A 25,245-nucleotide genomic window follows, 5' to 3' on the forward strand; every position below is an offset into this window, starting at 1 on the left:
AATGGAGTTGTTGATGAATCACAGCAATCATTCTCTATCAATTTGTCTACAACAAACCCAGACATGAGGTGAGGGAACCATCGCTCCAAAGTCATCTGTTCCTTCCAAGCATGCTACATTCACATGTCATGTCTCAAATTAATCATACTCTGTATCCTAAGATGTTATTTTCAATATAGATTAAACATAGAGTAATGCTTATAAACAAATTCTCCCAGTCAATTGATACAACTTATGCCTGCCTAAGAACAAAGATCTGAACACTACAATAAAGGGCAGCTTAATAGACTAACACCTGCACATTCTATTTTACAATTGAGGATAGAATCTCTTCACTCTGCAGAATTTTTACTGCCGGATAGTTCAACAACCTGTTTCCAAAAGCAGGACTGCCTTTTTGGTGTTTGTCTCTCTCCTCCTAACCTCATCGTATAGATAGAGAGAGATTAAAGGGCTTCTGACATTAATTCGTTAGATGGATTTTTCAATTGCCCAGACAAGTTAATAAATTATAACTTTTAATACCATGGCCCTTAATCTACATAAGTCTCTTGTCTCATGATTCAGTAATTTCCATAATTCAGTTAAAATACTCTAGCATAACTAGCCCTTTACGAATCTGTTTTGAATATCTTTATCGCTAGAATTATTCCTTATTATGGTTCCTAGCTGTTCCCTACTACAGACTTAAGACTAACTGGTCCTTTTCCTCTTTCCTGAACAAGGGTGCAACATATTCTTGAGTGGGCGAGAGACCAGTGAAGTGGGACCATTCTTAAATATAGGAAAGGGAGACCGGCGATAGGTTGGCACTGTAGGAATTTGTGCACTAACAAATAGATATTCCATACTGAGACAATGACAATGACTCAATGTATGACGACCACAGCACTCTGGAGCAAATGGCTGACAAGGAGTGGAAGTAAACTGCAGAAATTAAGTCGTAATAGTGATTCCTTGTCAGGGGAATAGATATGTACTCAAAAAGCACAACAGTTTCCATTATTGTGTTTTCCCAGGGTTCCAAAGTAGGGAATATCATTGAGCATCAGTGTTTGAACCAATGCTCTTTTCAATATACAGAAATAATCTGCAACTGGATATAAGGGACAAGATGTCAAAATTTGCAGGGGACAACAAAAGGGAGGGATGCTGGACATCTGAAATAAAAACAAACTGCTGGAAATACTCAGCTGCTCTGGCAGCATCTGTGGAGAGAGAAACAGAGCTGACATTTCGATTCAGATATAAACCGGTTCGGAAGAAGTCATATCCGACTCGAAACATCAACTCTGTTTCTCACTCCACAGATGCTGCCCGACTTGCTGTGTATTTTCAGCATTTTCTGTTTTCATTACCAAAAAAAGGGAGGTCTGGTTAACTGCGAAGGACAAAGAGATGCCAGATGTCATCTAATATGCTCTCCCATCTTCACCCTCCATAAACCAGAACTCATCTAAAGTACTGCAGCCCATATCCAAACTCACACCAAGTCCTGTTCACCATCACCCTTGTCCTTATTGACCCACATTGGCTCTCAGTCCAGTTAAGCCTCAATTTTAAAATTCACATCCGCATGTTCAAATCCCTTCATGATCTTGGTTCCTCCTTATAGCTGCAACCTCCTTCAGCCCTATAACCTTTCGAAATTTCTGAGCTTCTCCAATTATTGGTGCATCCTCAATTTTTGACACTCCACCATTGACTGTTGTGCCTTCAACTGCAGAGGCCATAAACTTCTCCACCTCACCACCTTTCTCTCCTTCTTTAAAAAGCTCCTTCAAACCTAACTCCTTGACCAAGCTTTTTGTTATCTGCCCTAATATTTCCTTACATGATTTGGTGTCAAATTTTGTTTGCCAACGCTCCTGTGAAGCACCTTGGGACATTTTACTACATTTAATGCAAGTTTAACACAAGTTACTATATAAATGCAAGTTGTTGTTGATGTAAATGGTAAAGCTTTAAAAGGAGTAGAGAAAGAGAGACTCAAGGTGTCGGATACATAAATCTTTAAAAGTTGGGAAGACTAATTGATAAAATGTGTAAAATGAAAGCTTCTGGAATCCTATGTTTTATAAATAGAGGTAGAGGGGACAAAAGCAGAGAGATAATCATTGGTTAGACCCGGTTAGAAATTGTGTCCAGTTTTGGCACCTTATTTTAGGATGTTAAAATCATGAGAGACTAAGATATACACCAGGATGACACCAGGGATGAGAGGGTTTAGCTATGTGCAAAGATAAGATATTCGGACTCTTTGTCACAACTCGTCTTAACCTTACTTGCTGTATTGCAGAGGTGCTAATAATGCTGAAGGGTTTTGATAACAGTAAATCAGGAAACACTGTTTCCACTGGCTGATGAATAACAAGAGGGCATCAATTCAAGATTACAACCAAAAACAAGAGGCTCGGAGGGCTTTTTTTATGCCGATGGCTGTTAAAACATGGAATGCTCCACCAGAAACCAAACTGGCCTTTACAGAGGGAACTGGGTGAATATTTAGAAAAGATCAAAATCAATAGGGTATGGGGAAAGGGTAGGTAAATTGGACTGGATGGATAACTGAGATCTAGCACAGGTGTGATGGGCCTTCTCTACTGTAAAATCCTAGGATTCGTCATCCTCCAGTCCTCTGGGACAATTCCCATTACTAAAGAATTTGGATAAATTATAAGGTTAACTTATATGGTTGGCCTTACTGTGAATGTTGACCATCTTGAATCAATGACCTATCAACTTTTAAGTCTTATTAAACTTTGCAATACAAAATAGAGTTTCTGTTTATTCAGCATCAGGACCAGTCATTGCAGTCACTATTCAGTCAGCAGAGTAAGGGTTAATCCCTAACTGTACAGAGGTGCTATTTATTCATGGTAAGGGTTACACACTAACTGGACAGAGCTGCTGCTTATTCAGGGTAAGGGACCACTCAATGTAACTGTAGAATAACTTTATTCAGAAGGGTAAAGATTACTCACTGTGCAACTGCACAGAATTGCTCTTTTTATTCAGGGTAAGGGTTTTTCACTATAACAGTGCCAAGGTTTATTGCTTACCAACTTTGGTTTACTCACTGAACAGAATGCAGAGTAATGATTGATGTGCTAACAAGATCTACTAAAAACTACTAAAAAAGGGTACCATTCTATTTGTTAATTCCCAATTCTCATCCATTACTGTACCTGGAATTTCATTGAAGAGGCTGATATGGAGGAAGGTGGGAAGGCATAATCCGCATACTCCAACTCTGGGTCCAAAACCTGTGAGGAAAACATGGGAAATGTACATTTAAAACATGTATAAAAATTATTTTTACAAGTCTCATGTCTGGCGCACAACTTAGAAGATCCACTGTCCACATTAATAATTGGAGCTGTTGCTGTAAACCTGCTGAGCTGTTGGAGACATGGCTAGAAGAGTTAAGGCCAGCAGTATTTCCTGCCTTTTCTGGTCTCCTGGATTACTGAAGTGGCACCTCATCAGAACCTGACGAATGGTCATCAACCTGAAATGTTAATTCTGTTTCTCGCTGCAGAGATACTGCCGGACTGCTGAGTGCTTCCAGCATTTCCTGTTTTGATTTCGGACTTCCAGCAACTGCAGCATTTTTCTTTGTATTAAGGTTGAACTTGAACTATGTACCCAATAGATATTATTTACCCGAATCAAATTTGCTTGGTTCATAAGTACTTTACCTTATTTGGAACATTAAGCATTGAATATGTGAAACTTTGTGAGCGTATTGTCTTATCTTAATTGAACCACACAAATATAGCTCCCCAGCAATTTAGCAATTACATCGTGTCAGCAATGGAGACCCTCACTTTTACATTTCTCAGCTCCCCAACCTGTACTGCAGACATTCCCAGCTTCCAACCAATTCCATTTCTCTGCTCGCTATATCCACAGACACACCACAGGGCTCTGGAATTACACGGCATCTCACTACAATTGGAGCACATACCACCGAGCGCTCCTCTCCTCGCGCTTCCCACCACGAACTCTGTATGCCGACATTTCCCGATTAGAGCAGGCATTATCAGTTCGATATAGTTAGAAACATCTTACCATAGATAGTGCTGTCTGTGTCTGGAAAAGGTGGGGCTCTGGTAGGACTGAGATGTGGATACACTCTGGAATCACAAGTGTGCCGCCATCCAGATCAGCCACAATTACATCCAACTAGAGAAAAAAACAATCAGCACCTCACCAACACAGGTACAACCCTCACCAAGCACTCTCTCTACCCCCACATGCACTACCACGCCCTCCCTGACTCCATGCATAACTGTTGCCCCTCTCCACCTTGCTATTCTCTTCCACCCCCTCCCACCAAATCTCTCTCACTCCCTACTGCATTGGTCAATATTAAATTACACTCACATTATAAATGAAAATATTCACCAATTCAGACTTTAGATTGTGACCAAATATTTCAGTGAGCTGCGGAACTCAGCTGATGAAGGTACGACTGACTGGACTATCGTGTTGGGTGCACTCACCAGGTCCTGCATCTCTGCTCGGAAGGAGGAATGGATTCCAATGATGAAAGGCGTGGGACTGCTCAGCACTTCGAGAAGCTGAGCTGGTAAGATTGGGATATACGTAAAACTACCAGAACACAAGGCAAAGGGTCATTCGTGCCAATCCCACAAATAAGAGACAAACATTCCCACAAACCATCTCCACAACCACCTCACACTGAAGCTGCTGCCTTGCCCTGCCCACAGCCCTACGAAACCTTACAATTTAGCCTCTCACACCTAGACTACCCTCCACACCCTACTCCTCCCTTCTGCCAACCCCCCACTCCCCTTCCCAAAATCCATATTGACCTTTTTCCTAACCAGTCACCAAAACTGTCCAGCCCTTAACCCAGCATCCAAAAACTACTTGCAAAAGCTACAGGCATTATACAGTATCCACATGTCCAGAAACTCAATCCCACCGGCTCTCACTAACCCAATCCACCTATACATAAATACCCGCCAAACATCCCATCCAATACTCCCTCCCAATTGCTCCAATGTGTCTGTACCCTAAATACACTAGCGTCTCTCTAAATGCATTGGTCCTCCCCTAGTTACCTATACTTTAGAGGGAACATGAGAGCGAGGAGTGCTCGACAGGCCTCCGTCAGCCTCTGGTAACTGGAAGACAGGAACAGAATCTTGTGTTCGGTTAGGGCAGCACAGAAAAGATCCAAGACATTGTTAATCCCTGGAAAAAGGAAACAAGGAATAAAGAAAACAAATTCCAGAGCTGGAAATAATGAAAAGCTAATTACTGTAACTTAGAATATACCTTACTGTGAACATGAAGTATCTGATTGTATATGCTATATATTAAAAATGTAGAGTGATCTCAGGCTTCCAAAGGTACTGTGCCTATTAGTGGCATTGTAAAGGTATTATACTATTCACCAATTTATGACAAAGCAGCACCCGTGAAGCCCCATCCTAATTCAGTAACTTCAATAATGTCAAAATATGCTTTCCAACCTGAAATACCCATTTACATTGTCTGCAGAACAAGCCAAACAAACAGACCAAGTTATAGCAACCGGAATAATAAAAATATCACCATTACTGAAATTCAGCCACTGAAATCTGCATCAAACTTGCAGCAATTCAACAGTAAAAGACCAATGAACGTCGCTTACCACATTCACTGAATCGAGAAGCATCCGAGCGAAGTGCGGATTACAAAACCCAAATGAGTGACACACCTTAGTGCCAATACTTCTGAAGAAACATTTCCTGCAACACTGTCGCTCATCATCACTGCCATCACTGGGCACAGACAGCGGGAGAGCAAAGGGGCAGAGACAGCGGGAGAGCAAAGGGGCAGAGACAGCGGGAGAGCAAAGGGGCAGAGACAGCGGGAGAGCAAAGGGGCAGAGACAGCGGGAGAGCAAAGGGGCAGAGACAGCGGGAGAGCAAAGGGGCAGAGACAGCGGGAGAGCAAAGGGGCAGAGACAGCGGGAGAGCAAAGGGGCAGAGACAGCGGGAGAGCAAAGGGGCAGAGACAGCGGGAGAGCAAGGGGCAATGGCAGCTTTGATACAAAACTGGCGAAGACCGAAAGCAAAGCATAGTGGTGAACTCTTGCCCTTCACTCTGTCACTGTCACAGCCCTTCCTGTTTGTTCCGTCTTCCCCCTTTACGCTGGCTCAGTACTTGCTTGTAAATCTCCAACTTCTTCCAAATATAGTGAAAGGTAACGTTAACTTACTTTCTCTCCACAGGTGCTGTCTGGCCTAAATGTTTCCTGCACTTTCTGTTTTTATTTCAGATTTTCAGCATCAGCAGTATTTTGCTTTTGTTTGTGGTAGTGATGAATGGTTGCTTTGCAGACTGAAGGGTAGTATACGGTGGTGTTCCCCAGGGGTCAGTATTAGGACCACTTTTTTTTGATATATTAATAACATAGACTAGAATATAGCCAACACAAACATATTTGACACAGCTGACACAAAAGCTGCAAATATAGTAAACGGTGATGAGGATTATGTGGCTTGACTAGAAAAGCTGGGTTTGTTTTCCTTAGAGCAGAGATGGCTATGAGAAGATTTGATAGAGGTTTGCAAATATTGAGGGGTTTAGATAGAGTCAGTAAGGATAAAATGTTTCTCATGGCAGAAGGGTTGGTAACCAAAGGACAGATTTAAGATATGGGGCAAAAGACCCAGAGACAACATGAAAAAATACGCAGCGAGTTATGATGATCTGGAAAGCATTGCCTCAAAGGGTGGTGGAAGCAGATTCAATAATAACTTTCAAAAGGGAATTGGATAAAATATTTTCAGGACTATGGGGAAACGGCAGGTGAATAGGACTAACCAGATAGCTCTTCCAAAGAGCTGGCACAGACATGATGGCCTGAATGGCCTCCTTCTCTGCTGACAGAGATTGGAAAAATAGGCAGAAACATGCCTGACAAAATAGGCAGAAACATGCCAAAGGAAATTTAATGCACAGAAGTGTGAAGTGGCGCATCTTGGAATGAAGAATGAGGAGAGACAGTATAAACTAAACTACAATTTTAAAGCGAGAGGGCACATTGCCAGAGCAGGTCAAACAATGGGTAATCTGTGATGAGTGACTCACCTCCTTACTCCGCAAAGCCTTTTTACCATCTACAAGGCACAAGTCAAGATTGTGATGAAATACCCTCCACTTGCTTGGATGAATGCAACTCCAACACCACTCAAGAAGCTCAAAACAATACTGGACAAAGTACCTTCATCAGCATCTCAACATCCGGCCCAAGTGTCCTCTCCCTCCACAACTGGCAGTTAAGTCATGGGTTGGGTAGGGAAAAGGAGGGATAGAGACAGGAAAGAGCATCACTGGGGTGGGGGGGGGGGGGGGGGGGGGGGAGGGAAAGGGATAGGGAGAGTCATCGGAGGAGTTGGGGTTCCATGAGTCACCCAGAGAAGAGAGAAAGAAACTGGAGGGGAAGGGATAGGCTTTCAGGGGAATGGGGCAGAGGACCAGCACCTTCAAGGGAGGAGGAAAGAGAGCCAGCACCTTCAAGGGAGGGGTAAAGAGAGCCAGCACCTTCAAGGGAGGGGTAAAGAGAGCCAGCACCTTCAAGGGAGGGGTAAAGAGAGCCAGCACCTTCAAGGGAGGGGGAAAGAGAGCCAGCACTTTCAAGGGAGGGGGAAAGAGAGCCAGCACTTTCAAGGGAGGGGTAAAGAGAGCCAGCACCTTCAAGGGAGGGGTAAAGAGAGCCAGCACCTTCAAGGGAGGGGGAAAGAGAGCCAGCAACCTTCAAGGGAGGGAAGAGAGCCATCACCTTTGAGGGAGGGGGAAGGAAACAGAGAGCACCTTCAGAAGGTGAGGGGGGCGGCGGGAGTTATCGGGCAGCCTCATTCCAATTTGTGATCTGACCAATCTGACACTGTTTACCTGATGCCCCTTTGGACGATGTTGAAGTGACTTCATATATATGATATGATTAAATCCCAGGTACTGCAATCACACAGCTCCATAAATAACAGTCAGGACCTCCTTTTACTCATTAATCTTAAGTAAGTTATGGAAATGAATACAAGAGAAAAGTACTGCAGATGCTGGAAATCTGAAATAAAAACAGAAAATGCTGGAAATACTCAGCAGGTCTGGTAGCATCTGTGGAGACAGAAACAGAGTAAAATGTTTCAGGCCAATAACCCTTCAAAGGGCTGACGAAGGGTCATCGACCTGAAATCTTAACTCTGTTTTTCACCCCATAAATGCTGTCAGACATACTGAGTATTTCCAACATTTTCTGTTTTTATTGTGGAAATGAATGTTACGTTTGAAGAGTAATACTAAGGGTATGATGCAGGCAGCAGAAGCCATCACTGTGCTGAGATTGGAGAATAATCACTGTGCACACAGCATCTTGTGTTCCCATGATGGAGTCTGACGTCACACACAGACTGCAGATACGTACCCAGCTGTTTGAGCAGCAGTGCAACACTGCAGCCACTGACTGGTAGCGCATCATTGATGGGGGTCTGTATCACCTGACGGTCTCCTGCTCCCAGTGAGACTGTTCTCTGTGGAGGCAAATCAAGCAGAAATTGTAAGAAAATGTTTTACCAACATTCTGAGTTGGTTTAATTTCAGTAAATACAGCAATAAATAAAACTTTCCTCTTAAAATTGATGTTTTATCCCCATTCGAAGAGTTAGAGAAACAACTCAATCATAATTGGAGGTGATGACTGAGGCTTGGTTTAATCTGTAGCCACATCATGCAATGTTAAACAGCACAGGTTTACAAACTGGTGACAGAACACAAGACATTTGGCAGAAAAACAGGTTGTATCAAAATTCTCAGGGGTAACCTGAATACAAAGCTTTGAAAATTCTGTCCTACAGGTAGACTCACTACCTGAAATTCCTCATTCTTCAACTATCAATATACACTGCAGTGACAAGCAATAATTCCAGAAACTGCCCAATTACAATGTTCTGATGTCATGTTCACCTACATCTTCCCTTTTCCTACATCAAAAATAATACCCAATGATGTCATTTCAGGTTTATGCAGGGAGGTAGGAGTCAACCAAAACAGCAGTAATTTATATTAGTGACCACCTGGTGGAGGCACTGCACCACATTCCCAAGTCAGAAACAGCTGAAATTAGGAACATAGGAACAAGGGGTGGCCATTCAGCTCCTCAAGCATGTTCCAAAAAAAAAAGCATGTTCCGCCAATCAATAGAATCATCGCTGATCTGCATCCTCATTCCACCCTTGGCTCCATATCCCAAAATAACTTTGGCTAGCAAAAATCTTTCAATCTCGTTTAAAATTATGAATTGAGTTAGCATCTACTTTCTTTTTTGGAGTGTTTTCCACATTTCTACGAACCTTTGTGTGAAGAAGTATTTCCTAACTTCTCTCCTGATGGTCCGATTCAGATTTTAAGGACAAGTCCCATTGTCCTAGAGTCCTTGCCTAGCTGAAAAGGTTTTTCTCTATCTACCGTATCAATCCGTTTGAAAATCCGCAAAGCCTCAATCAAATCGGCACAGTGGCGCGGTGGTTAGCACCGCAGCCTCACAGCTCCAGCGACCCGCGTTCAATTCTGGGTACTGTCTGTGTGGAGTTTGCAAGTTCTCCCTGTGTTTGCATGGGTTTCCTCCAGGTGCTCCGGTTTCCTCCCACATGCCAAAGACTTGCAGGTTGATAGATAAATTGGCCATTATAAAATTGCCCCTAGTATAGGTAGGTGGTAGGGAAATATAGGGACAGGTGGGGATGTGGTAGGAATATGGAATTAGTGTAGGATTAGTATAAAATGGGTGGTTGATGGTTGGCACAGACTCGGTGGGCTGAAGGGCCTGTTTCAGTGCTGTATCTCTAAAACAAAACAAATAAAAAACAAATCACCCCTTAAACCTCTTTATTCCGGGGAATACAGAAGCCCTGTTTATGCAATTTCTCCTCATAATCTAACCCCAGGTGCCCTGATAACATTTTGGTGAATCTGCATTGCAATCCTGCCAAGGCCAATATATCCTTTCTGAGGTGTGGTGCCCAGAACTGTAAACAGTACTCCAGATGTGGTCTAACCAAGGCTTTTTATAACTGTAGCAAAATGTTTTCTTCTTTACATTCCCCCTGATTTAACCATTATCCTTCCTGATTATTTTTGTACCTGACTATGAAACTTTAGTGAACTGTGCTCATGGACACGTAAGCAAACATTGAAGCCCAGGGATCAAAGGGTCAGCAACAGCATGAGTATAAAATTTGTTTTGGGGCAAAAAGCAGAGAATAGTGGTGAATAGTTGCTGGAGGGAAGTATACAGTGGTGCTACCCAGCAGTCGGTATTATAACCATTGTTATTTATGACCTGGACTTGGGTACACAGGGCATCGAAACAAAACTCAAATGCAATAAACAATAAGGGAGATAGTAACAAATTTCAGGCAAACAGACTGATGAAATGGACAGACATATGGCAGATGAAATTTAACAGAGAAGTGTGACGTGATAATTTTGGTAGGAAGAATATAAACTAAATGGTACAATTTTAAAGGGGGTGCAGGAACAGAGACATCTGGGGGTGTACGTACACAAATCTTTGAAGGCAGTTGAACAAGTTGAGAAGGCTGTTTAAAAAGAGCATACAGGATCCTTGGGTTTATTAATAAAGGCATAATGTACAAAAGTGAGGGAAGTTGTGCTAAACCTCTACAAAACACTGGTTAGGCCTCAGCTGGAGTACTGCATTCAATTCTGATCATCACACTTTAGAAAGGATCTCAAGCCCTTAGAGCAGGGGTTGGCAACCTTAATAACAAAAGGAGCCATTTCTTAAATTTAATCAAAAACGCAGTATCTCAGGAGCTGCAATGCTGTTACGCAAATGACAATAATGAAAAACAAGACAGAGACAGGAGATGGGCACATTTATATTTGCGCAAATAAGCAGTTGGATGCAAAAAATGGTAAATGAAAAAATAACTTTTACTTTTAATACGATTTCTGCTGTTGGATTTCTTTGCAAAGCGTTTCAATATCTGGACAGGTTGAAAAACGTGATCGACTGACCAAGGTCAGGAGCCGTGCGAGTCCTTAATGAGCTCCCTGCCTTAGAGGGTGCAGAGAAGATTTACAAGAATGGCAGCAGGTATGACAGACTTCAGTTATGTGGAAAGACTGGAGATGTTCTCCTTACAGTAGAGGTTAACAGGAGATTTGATAGAGGTGTTCAAAACCATTAACGGTTTTCATTGAGTACATAAAGATAAACTGTTTCCAGTGGTAGAAGGGTCAGTAACCAGAGGACACAGATTTAAGGTGATAAGCAAAAGAACCGGGGCAACATAAGGAATTCTTTTTTAAATATAGGGAGTTGTTGTGATCTGGAATGCACTGCCTGAAAGGGTATTGGAAGCAAATTTAGCAGTAACTTTCAAAAGGCAATTGGATAACTACTTATCAGGAAAATAGTTACAGAGCCGGGGAGTGGGACTAATTGATGAGCTCTTTTAAAGAGCCTCCACAGGTTCAATGGACCAAATGGTCACCTTCTGTGCGGTATCATTCTATGATTCTATGAACCCCTAAATCTCTTTGGACCTCTACTGTTCCTAGCTTTATACCATTTAAAAAGTACTCTGCTATAAAGTTTTTTTGGTCCAAAATGGACGACCTCACATTTACATTTGACTTGCACTGAACTCCACCTGCCACAGTTTTGCCCAATCACTTAATCTATCGGCAAACTTGGATATATGGCTCTCTATTATGTTATCGAAGCCATCAGTAAATATTGTGAATAGTTGAGGTCCAGCACAGATCCATGTCTGATACCACAGGCCACTTCCATCCAGTTCAAGTACATAGTCAATATTCCTAATGTTTTTTACTGCCTAATCAAACTCCTAAACAGGTTAATAATTTGCCTTCAATTCCATGAGGTTTAATTGTAGATAAGTTTCATCTGTGGAAATTTATCAAATGCCTTCTGGAAGCCCACATAGACTACAACCACAGACATTGCCTCGTCTATTACTTAGTTACTTCGAACTATAACACAGCAAAAGGCTATTCGGCCCATCATGCCTGTACTGGCTTTTTGAAAGAGCATTCGTGCTTCGTCCCACATCTCCACTTCTTGTCCGTAACCCGGCGAGTTCCTCATTCTCAACTATCTGTCCAACTCCTTTTAAAATTATTTATAGAATCAGTTTCCTCCACCTTTTCAGATACAGCATTACATATCCCAAAATTCAGTGAAAATATTTCTCATTTGCCCTCCAAATCTTTTGCCAAAGATGCTAAATCTATGACCTATGGTTACTGACCCACTTGCCAGAGGGAATAGTTTTTCTCGATCTATTCTATCAAAACTTTTCATCACCTTGAAAACCTCTATTAGGTCACCACTTAACTTACTCTGTTCCAAGCAGCATCCAAACTTTTTCCAACCTCTCCTCATAACTGAAGTCCCTCATCCTGGTAACATTCTAATAAACATCCTCTGTACCTTTTCTAAAGCCTCTTCATTTTTCCTGGTGTGGGACCCAGAATTGTCCACAATACTGCAGCTGAGGTCTAACCAGTGATTTATAAAGTTCTAGCACTTATTCAAAAATTCAATAAGGTTTGTTAGACATAACCCAACATTTACAAATCTATATTGGAGCTAGTTAATCAACTTAAATTTAAGTGCCCAGTCACACTGTCCTTAATTATAGATTTCAATAACTTCCACTCAACACACATCAGGCCAACAGGCCAACAGGTCAATAACTTCTTGTTTTTCCTCTCTCACCTCAAATAATGGAGTCACATTTTCAATTTTCCAATCTAAAGGGGCAATTTCTGAAGTGAGAACTTTGGAAGATTATGACTGAAACATCTGCAATTTCCTTACCTACTTCCTTTAAACTCTGAGATGGTTCACCATGAAGTCCCATTTCATTGGATTGGCCATTTCCTTATTTTCATTTACAGTGTTAACGGTCTATTTTTAAAGGGCCCACATGAACCTTGACTATACTTTCTTTTCTAATAGTAAAACTTGTGTTACTATTGATATTCTTCACAAGTTTCTTTTTGTCTTCTGTCAACCATGACTGTTCTATATGGTAACTAGACCTCTTGCCCTCAAGGGGTATATACTGGGGTGGAGTGATGGACTTGGAAGGCAGTAATCAGTTGGTAAAATTTATGTGCTTGAGTTACAATGAGTATGATTTCAGAGGCTTTTAGTGACAGATGGATGGGGGAGGCTGCTCTTCATCCAACAGAATGAACAGGCTTAACACAAAGGAAAACCTGGACAGAATACAGGGAACAGATTGGAATGGGACCAGGGTTGCTAACTCCAGTTGGGAAACAAGCTCAGACACAGGCACAAGGAACAAAATGGGTTTGCCCAATGTTTCCATTTCTGATTTCAACATTGAGAATACAAATATTCTCAGTTTGAGCAAGAAAATCAGTTTCCCAGAATAGTAACAATCTAATGTGAGAGCAGCCGCAAAGGACAGGAGGGAAATATTTATAGACTAAGCCACATAGGGGTGAGAAGCCCCTGGTTCCATCCATACACTGGGCAGTTAGCAGCAGCTATAGGACAATACAAATTAAAAGCCTGCTACCCGATCCAAATCTGACGGGACCCCGGCAGGTCGGGTACAAAGGGTAAGTACTCTGCTGATAAGCATTAAAAACAAAAAAAAAAACAAAAAAAAAAAACCTTCCCTGAGCTGTGAGTCCGGGAAAAAACTGAGTCTGCGCAGTGAGCGAGTGACGTCACTATGGCGTCATCACGCATGTGCTGCAGCTTCGTGGAGCTTCCCAGTCGGTAGGTAAGTAAAGGGATGGTCGGGTCAAGTCGGGCTCGGGGCGAAATTGGAGGGACTCGGGCCAGGTCGGGCTCAGGTCCGCTGTGGATCGGGTCAGGTTCTTTTTCCCCGACCTGAGCAAGCCTTTAATACAAATCCCTCAGGTTAGATGGAGAAACAAGCAGTATGCGCAGCTAACCACAAGTCAGTGCCACCTGCTGGAAGGCTTGTGTGTGAACATCAGGCTGATGTGATGCCCCGGTCAAATATCGAACTAACACTGAATGTTAGATTTGGACAATGAAGAGAGGCCTTTTATTAAGATACCAGAGAGATCTGGCGAGAGGAAAAGAGTCAACACCTTCAAGAGAAGCAGAGAGGGCGGGCGGGGAAGCAGAGAGGGCGGGCGGGGAAGCAGAGAGGGCGGGCGGGGGGAAGGAGGGAGAGAAGGAGAATGAGGGAGAGAGAGAGGGAGTGCGAGGGGTTGGGGGAGAAGAGCACGTGAGGAGTTGGGAGGGGAGGGAGGTGAGCGCGGGTGAAGGGTTGGGGAGCGTGGGCGGGGAGGGAGGGAGGGGAGGGGGCGGGGAGGGAGAGAGGGGCGGGGAGGGGGTGGGGAGGGGGCGGGGAGGGAGGGAGGGAGGGGAGGGGGAGGGAGGGAGGGAGGGAGGGGAGGGGGCGGGGAGGGAGGGAGGGAGGGGAGGGGGCGGGGAGGGAGGGAGGGAGGGAGGGGAGGGGAGCGCGCGCGCGAGGGGCGGGGAGGGAGGGGGGCGCGCGCGAGGGGCGGGGAGGGAGGGGGGCGCGCGCGAGGGGCGGGGAGGGAGGGGGCGCGCGCGAGGGGCGGGGAGGGAGGGGGGCGCGCGCGAGGGGCGGGGAGGGAGGGGGCGCGCGCGAGGGGCGGGGAGGGAGGGGGGCGCGCGCGAGGGGCGGGGAGGGAGGGGGCGCGCGCGAGGGGGCGGGGAGGGAGGGGGGCGCGCGCGAGGGGGCGGGGAGGGAGGGGGCGCGCGCGAGGGGGCGGGGAGGGAGGGGGCGCGCGCGAGGGGGCGGGGAGGGAGGAGGCGCGCGCGAGGGGGCGGGGAGGGAGGGGGCGCGCGCGAGGGGGCGGGGAGGGAGGGGAGTGCAGGCGGGGAGGGAGGGGAGTACGCCTGGGGCCGGTGAACGTGTGCGAGGGGACGGGGGTGGAGGGGAGGGAGCGCGCGCGAGGGGACGGGGGTGGAGGGGAGGGAGCGCGCGCGAGGGGACGGGGGTGGAGGGGAGGGAGCGCGCGCGAGGGGACGGGGGTGGAGGGGAGGGAGCGCGCGCGAGGGGACGGGGGTGGAGGGGAGGGAGCGCGCGCGAGGGGACGGGGGTGGAGGGGAGGGAGCGCGCGCGAGGGGACGGGGGTGGAGGGGAGGGAGCGCCCGCGAGGGGGTGGGGGGAGAGCAGGGCACCCGCGAGGGGGTGGGGGGAGAGCAGGGCACCCGCGAGGGGGTGGGGGGAGAGCAGGGCACCCGCGAGGGGGTGGGGGGAGAGCAGGGCACCCGCGAGGGGGTGGGGGGAGAGCAGGGCACCCGCGAGGGGGTGGGGGGAGAGCAGGGCACCCGCGAGGGGGTGGGGGGAGAGCAGGGCACCCGCGAGGGGGTGGGGGGAGAGCAGGGCACCCGCGAGGGGGTGGGGGGAGAGCAGGGCACCCGCGAGGGGGTGGGGGGAGAGCAGGGCACCCGCGAGGGGGTGGGGGGAGAGCAGGGCACCCGCGAGGGGGTGGGGGGGAGAGCAGGGCACCCGCGAGGGGGTGGGGGGAGAGCAGGGCACCCGCGAGGGGGTGGGGGGAGAGCAGGGCACCCGCGAGGGGGTGGGGGGAGAGCAGGGCACCCGCGAGGGGGTGGGGGGAGAGCAGGGCACCCGCGAGGGGGTGGGGGGAGAGCAGGGCACCCGCGAGGGGGTGGGGGGAGAGCAGGGCACCCGCGAGGGGGTGGGGGGAGAGCAGGGCACCCGCGAGGGGGTGGGGGGAGAGCAGGGCACCCGCGAGGGGGTGGGTGAGAGCAGGGCACCCGCGAGGGGGTGGGGGAGAGCAGGGCACCCGTGAGGGGGTGGGGGAGAGCAGGGCACCCGCGAGGGGGTGGGGGAGAGCAGGGCACCCGCGAGGGGGGTGGGGGAGAGCACGGCACCCGCGAGGGGGTGGGGGAGAGCACGGCACCCGCGAGGGGGTGGGGGTGAGCACGGCACCCGCGAGGGGGTGGGGGAGAGCACGGCACCCGCGAGGGGGTGGGGGAGAGCACGGCACCCGCGAGGGGGTGGGGGAGAGGTGAGGGCATGATGCGGTGGGACAAGGGAGAGAGTGCGAGCATGCACCAGCCCCGGCAGAGAGGCTGGGGGCAGAGCCAGTCTGGCGCATGATTGTACTCTGTCCCCTCCCTCATCCCCTCGCACGCTCTCACCTCCCCCAGCCCCTCACGCTCTCTCCCCTCCCCACCTTTTGGGAACTGCACAGTTGTGGTTTCCATCCTGTGAAAAGAACATAAAAGCACTGGAGAAAATACATAAAAGATTTGCAAGCATGGTACCGAAACTAAGAGATTACAACTATCAGGAAAGATTGACCTGGTTTGGCGCTTTTTTCTTTAGAAAAGACTTAGACATGATGGAGGCATTTATAATTATGAATGGTTTGGACAGGTAGATGTGGAGAGAATGTTTCCATTTAAGGGGGAATCCAAAACTAGAGGCCATAACTACAAGATAGTTATTAATAAATCTAATAGGGGATTAAGGAGAAATGTCTTTACTCAGTGGTTAGAATGCAGAACATGCTATGACAGAAAGCGGTTCAGATAAATAGCTTAGATGCTTTCAAAAGGAATATAGACGAGTACACGAAAGAAAAAGGAATAGAAAAATCTGTTGAAAGGCGATGAGGAAGAAGGAATGGGAGGAGACTCTTGTGGAATATAAACACTAGCATGGACTAGTTGGGCTGGCTGGCCTATTTCTCTGCTGTATATTACATAATTCTATGTAAATATCAGGCTGGCGGGCAGCCATAAAGGCGGGGCTAAAGTGTGGCGAGTCGAAGAGAGACTTAGCAGTTGGCAGGAAAATAGACAAAAGCACAAGGGGAGAGCCAACTGTGTAACAGCCCCGACAACCAAATTTTTCTGCAGCACCTGTGGAAGAGCCTGTCACTTTAGAATTGGCCTTTATAGCCAGTCCAGGCGTTGCTTCACACACCACTGACCACCTCCAGGCACTTACCCATTGTCTCTCGAGATAAGGAGGCCAAAGAAGAAAAGATGATGTAAATACTGCCTTTTTTTCATGCCAAATACCACTGGGCTCTCAATCAGAGACATCTTTCTATGGTCTGAAATGACCATGAAATGCCACAGCACTTCAGCTATCCTCCTGATACTCGAGAGCAATCAACCTACAGGATGTCTCTGCCTGATATTTACAGGTTAAGAAATAGGAAAGCTTTTCATTTGCAATCATTTCTGATGCGCGTTACCAATAGAATCATGGCTCTGTGCGACCTGCCTCCATCCAGCAATGCAGCTTTTAGACAATGAGAATTGAAGCAGAAAGAGAATCATTACCCCTGCTTCCTCGCTTTCATCATCCGTCTAGGTTAGCAACAAAGACAGACACACAATAGATGAAAAACAAAACACACGGTTAGAGAGAGAGAGAACCTGAACATAACTCAAGAATGACCAGATAAACAGCATGTCAGATTATAACACATGGAAGAACAATTCATAAGTTGGATGCAACAGTAACGAAGGTCACAACACGTGTGCCCTCCCCAGTTCACATATTGCCACTGAAAATCACCCTTTATTTCTATGATGATGGCACTTAGCTCACCTATTTTCTGCTGCTCTCCTTCCTTTTCTCTCAGCTCCTCCTTTGAGATTCCCATCCCTGCTCTCCCTTTGAAGGTGCTGACTACTTCTTATCCTGTGAAGCTGCAATCTCCACATACCCCTTGAAGGTGTTGACTCCTTCCCCCTCCAGTCAGGTTTCCAACCTGCCACGTTACCAATCGGCTTTTACCAAAGACACAAATGACACCCTGTGACTGTGACAAACAAACTATCCCTCCTCTTCTTTCTTGACCTGTCTGCAGCCTTTGACAAATTTGACAACACCATCCTCCTCCAATACCTCCCCACTGTCATCCAGCTGGGTGGAACTGCACTCACCTGGTTCCATTCTTATCTATATGCTGCCCTCAGCAACATTATCTCATTATCTGAAAACAGAGTGTCAGTTTCCACGTGTACACTGATGACACCCAGCTCTGCCTCACCACCATCTCCCTCAACCCCTCCACTCTCTCTATATTGTCAGACTGCTTGTCCAACATCAAGCACTGGATGCCCGACTCTGCACCCTTTTCAGCTCATCTGCTGCTGAAACCCTTATCCATGCAGGTTATTATTCTAACACTCCTGACCAGTCTTCCGCCATCTACCCACTGTGAACTTGAGGCCATCCAAAACTCTGCTGCCCACGTCCCAACTTACACCAAGTCCCGTTCATTCTTCACCCTTGTGCTCACTAATCTACATTGGCTCCTGGTTCAATGCTTCGATTTTAAAATTTGCTTTCAAATCCCTCACCTCTCCCTATCTCTGTAATCTTCTGCAGTCCCACAACCTTCAGAGATATTTGTGCTGCGCCAATTCTGGCCTCTGAAGCATTCCCAATTTTATCTGCTCCATTGTTGGCAGCCGTGCCTTCATCTTCCAAGGCCTTAAGCTCTGGAATTCCCTTCTTAAACCTTTCTATCCTCCTTTAAGACACTCCATAAATCCTACCTTTTTGACCAAGGTTTTGGTCATCTGCCTTAATAACTCGCTATGTGGCTTGGAGTCAAATTAAGTTTGATAACACACTTGTCTAGTGCCTTAGGATGTTTTACAATTACAAGTTGTTGCTACTGTTGTCGAAGGTACTGAATCTCTCTCAACTCCCCTGTATCTGCTGACCTTCTTCCCTCTTCCCCATCACCCCATCCCCTCTGAAGTTGCTGACTCAGGGACCTGAATGGGTGGGACATTAAAGGGTAGGGGACGTGATGAGAGTGGGATTATATTAGGTGGGATATTCAAGATTATGGGGAGAGTGGGATTAAACTGGGTGGGCTATGTGGAGCAAAGCACCTGCACATACTTGAGCTGAATGACCCATTGCTGTGCCAGAACAGGCTCTGATTTAATTGGAAAAAAATGATGGAACTTTAATTTCTGCAATTTCACAGACAGTTGAAGGATGCTAGTGGGCATAAGGCTTGAATTTTCCAATTTCTAATTTGACCTTTGAACACCCAGGGCCTGGAATAATAATCATGCTAAACATACACAAACTTCAGCCTTTGTTTAGCAGGGCATTTTTAAAGTTTAAATCACCTGATAAGGAATCATCCCAACCACATTTTCTCTGACAAGGAACACATGAGCAGCCAGGAATATTTAAAGCAGCTAACTGCTGTGTGCTCACATCTCACATTTATTTTACAATACAGTTCATTAGCTGGAATGCATCTTCCGTTCAGTGGACTTTGCACAAAGGTAATGAAAGAGTGTTCTGCTGGCACAGAGCATCCCTTCTAGAGTCCTGGGACAGTCTGTCCCACATTGCTTGGTGCCTGGCACCTCCACCTGTTGCCCAGCTGAGAACATAAACTAGTCACCTGGAGAACTCTATCCTTCCGTTTCACTCTTAGAACACAGCTCAGCTTTCACATGACCGTGGCAACAACCTGAGATACTGACAGCTCTGTATCTCTCTCTCAACTCCCCTGTATCTGCTGACCTTCTTCCCTCTTCCCCATCACCCCATCCCCTCTGAAGTTGCTGACTCAGGGACCTGAATGGGTGGGACATTAAAGGGTAGGGGACGTGATGAGAGTGGGATTATATTAGGTGGGATATTCAAGATTATGGGGAGAGTGGGATTAAACTGGGTGGGCTATGTGGAGCAAAGCACCTGCACATACTTGAGCTGAATGACCCATTGCTGTGCCAGAACAGGCTCTGATTTAATTGGAAAAAAATGATGGAACTTTAATTTCTGCAATTTCACAGACAGTTGAAGGATGCTAGTCTGCACTGTCTGGGCTTTTTAGCAAAGGAGATGCTGAAGAATCCAAATACTCCATGGGATTTACAATGCTTACAGATCTCCGCCAAAGTTTAAATCCCAATCTATTGCTTCTTATACCCTTCACTCACTTTTCTTACCAAATTAACGATCAAACCTTCAACACAGTGGCTGATAATGAGAACATGTGCAAGGTAAAGGGAATTATGAACTAAAAGAGAGAGTAAAATGCTGCACCCGGACTGACCTGGGATCCTCCTGTGATAGGAATGATGCAAGTTAGCAGATTCCCAATCACCGTCTCCAATGGAAAATTCAGACTATCAATGTAAATGGTGTAGATCAATCCCAGACAATTCTGCACAAAAGAGAGAGACAGACAAAGATCAGGACACTTTCACTCACTAGAACATGCAGTTGTAAATAATGTACCTATCTATTCAACCAATATGAAACCAATTAATAAGTTGCACTGCAACAGTGAGTCAACTAATATTATATTCAGTACTAAACTGGTGACCACACCTTCTCCTCCTGCCCTCCCCTCCCCAGGACATGTACAGAGAGAATACCAGAACCTTTAACAGGCAGATTCACAGGTAGCGTCACTCAAACAGCCCAAATCAGGACTAGCCTAAACAGAAACTACATGCAAAGTCATAAACCAGCACAAGAGATATAGAGCCATGCCAGGCCACAGAGGATGGAGCTCTCTTGGCCTCACTGAAGGTCAAACATAGACCCTGTTTTTATAAACAATTATGCAATTAAACTGCATCATGAGAGATCGAGATATTTCATGATAAGGTTGCTCCACAGAGGCCCATGTATTCATGAATTGGTTTTGGGTCATCTGGGCTCAGGTTGGACTCTTTCTTCCAAGCCAGGCAATTGTGTGTTCAATTACGTTGACAGTGCTGAAAGAACTGGGCTCCTCTGAATCTGATGCTAAGCTCATGTCTGCCTGTTTAGTTGAATGCTAAATTCCCCACTTCACTATTTGAACAGGAGAAACACTCATTACTCCAGGATCACCCTTGCGAACAACAATAACTCCCGGCTTCTTTTCTCCACTACTAACAGTCTCCTTAAACCACTCTCCTCAGTCCGTCACCACCAAATGTGAGCTCATTGACTTCTTTGTTACGAAGAGCGAGTTATGCTACCTCTGCCACAGCCCCCCTTCCCCACCAAGCCAACCCTCCTTGAAGGCAGCCCCACTACACCCTAACTTCTCTAGAGAGAGGGGGAGACAGGGAGGGAGGGGGAGGAGGAGAGAGGGAGGGAGGGGGAGAGAGAGCAAGAGGGCAGGGGGAGGCAAGAGAGGGCAGGAGCTAGCCCTCCTCAATGGCGCCTCCACTACACTCTACACCCTACACCCTAAGTTCTCTAGATTCTCTTCTATTGCTCTTCATGCCCTTTCTGATCTTATCTTGTTCACTAGACCCAACTCTGAAACAGATACCATTCCCATTAAGTGACTGACCTCCCAACATACCTTCTTGGTCCCCACGATAGCTGATATTGTAAATATCCTTCAAAACGACCATCACCAACCCCTCCTCAAAAAAACACTTTCTCCTTGCAAAGTACTGCCCCATCTCCAATCTCCCCTGCTTTTCCAAAGTCCTTGAATGTGTTGCATTTCCCAAATTATTGCCCATATTTCCCACAACTCCATGTCTGAAACTCTCCAATCAGATTTCCGCCCCTGCCATAACAGTGAAATGGCACTAATCAAAGTCACAAATGACATCCTATGTGGCCGTGGCAAACTATCCCTCCTCATCCTTCTTGACCTGTCTGCAGCCTTTGAAACAGGTGACCATATCATCCTCCTCCAGCACCCCTCTGTTAGCCAGCTGGATAGTGCTGCCCTTGCCTGATCTACACTTACCTAATCATAGTCTGAGCATCACCTGCAACAGTTTCTCTTCCCCCTCCCACAGTTACCTCAGGAGTCTCACAGGCCTTCTCCTCTTCACCAATAGGCTGAGGATATCAAAAGAGAGGATTCCACATGTAAGCAAGCTGATGATACCCAACTCCATCTCACCATCGCTCTTGACCCCTCCAATGCTCTTGCATTGGCACACTGTTTGTCCAACATCCAGTCCTGGAAGCGCTGCAATTTCCTCCAATAAAGCCACTGTCTTCAGTCCCCAACACAAACTCCACTCCCTTGCCACTGATTCCATACTGCTCCCTGTCTGAGGCCGTTTCAACAGGGTGTCTTAACTAGACCGTTCACAACACTGGTGTCCTAGTTAACCCTGAGCTGAGCTTTCAACCACATATCCGTTCCATCACCAAGACTGCCAACTTCCACTTCCATAGCTGAAACCCTCAATGACTTCTTCACCTCTAAGTTCGACTATTCTAATGCTCTCCTGGCTGGCCTCCCATTCTTCACCCTCTGTAAACTTAGAGGTCATCTGAAACTCTGCTGCCTGTATCCTAACTTGTACCAAGTCCCATTCACCCCTCACCCCTGTGCTTGCTTACTTACATCAGGCAACGTAAATTTTAAAATTCTCCGTGTTTAAATGACTTCTAAGTGTCCCCTCCCCATCTCTCTAATTTTCTCCTGCAAACTTCCATAAGTCTGCATTCTTCCAATTCTGGTCTTTTCAGGCACCCCAAATCCCTTTCTCCTAACAGTGGCATCTGTACATTCAGCCACCTAGGTCTAAAGCTCTGGAATTCTCCCCCTTAACACTCTGTTTCTCCATCTCTTTAAAGGCCATCCTGAAAATCAACCTCTTCAACCAAGCTTTTACTCATACTTCCAAGTTTCTTTTCTTGGCTCGGTGACTTCTGAGAAGGGCCCTGGGATGCTTTTCTAAATTTACTTTCATTGTTGGTTATATGGTGATTGTTGCAACACTAAGAACAGATTGACCTGTCATTTATCACTCTGCTGTTTGTGGGATTTTAAAGTTCTCAAAATGACTGCCATATTTGCTCTACATAACATTTACTGCATCTGAAAATAATGCAACACACGTGAAACAATCACAATGTTTCAGAGAACTTTCACAAAGCGTGATAAGCAAGGCATTCCGTCTCTCAACTGGGCTCTTACCCTGAACACCTCGGTGTGATCCAACTGAGAGACCAGAACCAGACTCTTTGGGGCAAATAACTGTGGGGCCTGCATAAATTTCGAGTCCTCATCATCGACATCATTAGCATGGTTCTTCTGGGACTATAGGGAAACAGATCAAGTCGAGATTAGCGTGAAATACAGTATATCACAAAGCGTGCAAATCAAGGGGTTTGGGTGGTTTACATAGAACTCACCTGGAGTGAGTTATGGGGTGGAATCGAATTAAGTGGTTATACAGAGAAGAACAGATACATGGAAGTGAGTTACAGGCTGGAATCTAATCTAATGGCATCTAATGGATGTGGTTGAAACAGCTACGAATGAAGCGTAAAACAACCCAGAATCAAAACTGGATCTGGAATTTATCCATGTGGACCAGGAAAGTCACAGGTTCCACCCTTTGTCATCCAGGTTGGCAAGAGAGGTTTGCAATTCCTAAACTGTTCGGAGGTGGGAAGGCAGTAATAAAAGGAAGAAAATGAGCCAGGATTCTTGGTTTTGAACTTTAATCAGGACTCTGTAGGAAAACAGCCTTCAGAGTTGAATGACTAACTCGCGCTGTCGCCACTCACACAGCAAGAATAGTCACTTGGAACATCTTCTGCCAGACTCCAAACCCTCATAACCAAATCCTAGCAGCAATCAGCACTCAGAGCAAAAAGAACGATATTGGTCGTGGGATGAGGACAGTGTTTCAAAAGTGCCTTTGGGTTTTGTTAAATATGTTTTTTGAGGATTCATTGTTCAAAGATTGAAGCAACGTTAATCTTCGGGGTTTTCAAAGGGAGTCATGTAAAGGCTACTTGACTTTGAAAGAACAGTCCCTAGAAATGTTTTTATAAATGGGGCACTAAGAGGTCTCATGAGAAAAACAAGCCTTTCCGGAAAACCACTTGACTTCCAACAAAAACAAGCCTTTCTGGGAAACCACCTGACTTCCAACTCAATAAATAACACAGTACTTTGGACGCGTGGATTAGTTGTTTACAAAGAAGTGCCAGGTCAAGATTGATGGAGGTCAAAAGGTGACCTCCTGTTGTCAGTTTTGCTTTTGAATTGTGTTATGACCAAGGCAGGAGAAATGCACTGTTAATTCAGTCCCACTTCTCCACAGATCACAACACGTCAATAAATTTTTCCCACCTACTGAAGATTAGCCAATTAGACTCTATCTGTCCCCCAGAATAAAGCACATCAACCAGGTTTCTTTAAACAACATTAACTATTAGGAAAAAAAGTCTATATTTATGAAAGCTCCTTATTTCCCTAGTCATCATGCACACACACATACATTCAAGAAAACCGGTTAACCAAGAAAAAAAGGTTTTGGTTTACAGCTGTTTCTTAGGAATAGCAGGAATAATAAAATATATCAGTTTGTCACGTTCTGGTAGGAAATTCTTCAGTTGGGTGAGGTATCCCAAAGTCAAATAGTCAGATGTCACTCGAAGTCTCTTCAGGCGGGGTTGATGAACAGTCTGTGATGGGTAGGTGTTCAAGGCAGTTCAACTACGGCAGGCATCACATAGGTCTTTCAGCCGGGGTGTAGCATCAGGTCTGCTTAGGACTCACAACAGAAGTTTTCTTCAGATTCCAGAATTTCCCAAACACAGGAGGCAACACGAACCACACTGGATGCAGGAATTCTTCAGACAGGAGTCAATAGGAATCTGCCACCTTTCAAATACAGGGTTTCTTTTCAAGAGATGCAAGCTGCCTTTACAGAGGGAGGTTTTTTTTCTAGTCTCTAGGCAGGTCAGGTCTAACTTTCAAAATTTCAAATGCCTGCTCTTTGTCCAACTCACTGGTTTTTAAAGGGTGCAAAAAAAGTAATCTTCCTGAGCCGATCACATGATCTCACACAGTGTCTCCCCTGTCATTCAAATTGTTGCTCTGAGGAAGTCAAAAACTGCTGGCTGGCTTGCTTTTCCTATTCTTGTATACAAAGTCAACATCCAAAAATTTCAGCTATTTGCAGGTTTCCATGTCCACTGAAAATCCTTTTTTCAATTTTTTAAAACACACAGAATTCTAAGATTTAGTACAAAAATAAAACCCTTATCACAATTGTTTTGAATTAGGGTTGAACTGTATAACAAGGGAGAGAACTTCCAAGGAGAGAATTCCCAAGAGAGGAGAAAAGACCACAACCCAGCTCAGCTTTCCAGCACCTCTCTAAAAGACCCTGAGAAGTCCACTGGTCAACTCATCTCGTCTTGTCTTTCAAGAAAAGCCTGCTAAATTAAT

At 45.9% G+C, this 25,245-nt stretch overlaps 1 protein-coding gene across 2 annotated transcripts in view; it reads right to left on the reverse strand.

Annotated features, from left to right (window-relative positions):
- Window positions 1–25,245, reverse strand: part of sbf1 (SET binding factor 1) — a 140,021-nt gene that overhangs the window by 69,933 nt on the left and 44,843 nt on the right. For both annotated transcript variants that reach the window (XM_068059303.1, XM_068059302.1), the window contains exons 4-10: window positions 22,975–23,097; window positions 20,137–20,247; window positions 8,447–8,552; window positions 5,094–5,226; window positions 4,509–4,617; window positions 4,075–4,188; window positions 3,189–3,266 (exon numbers count right to left, since the gene is read on the reverse strand). In XM_068059303.1, the coding sequence (XP_067915404.1) occupies window positions 3,189–3,266; window positions 4,075–4,188; window positions 4,509–4,617; window positions 5,094–5,226; window positions 8,447–8,552; window positions 20,137–20,247; window positions 22,975–23,097 (774 nt within the window). The remainder of the gene's footprint in view (window positions 1–3,188; window positions 3,267–4,074; window positions 4,189–4,508; window positions 4,618–5,093; window positions 5,227–8,446; window positions 8,553–20,136; window positions 20,248–22,974; window positions 23,098–25,245) is intronic.

This window comes from Heterodontus francisci, chromosome 27 (assembly GCF_036365525.1).
Source record: "Heterodontus francisci isolate sHetFra1 chromosome 27, sHetFra1.hap1, whole genome shotgun sequence".
NCBI classification, from domain to species: domain Eukaryota; kingdom Metazoa; phylum Chordata; class Chondrichthyes; order Heterodontiformes; family Heterodontidae; genus Heterodontus; species Heterodontus francisci.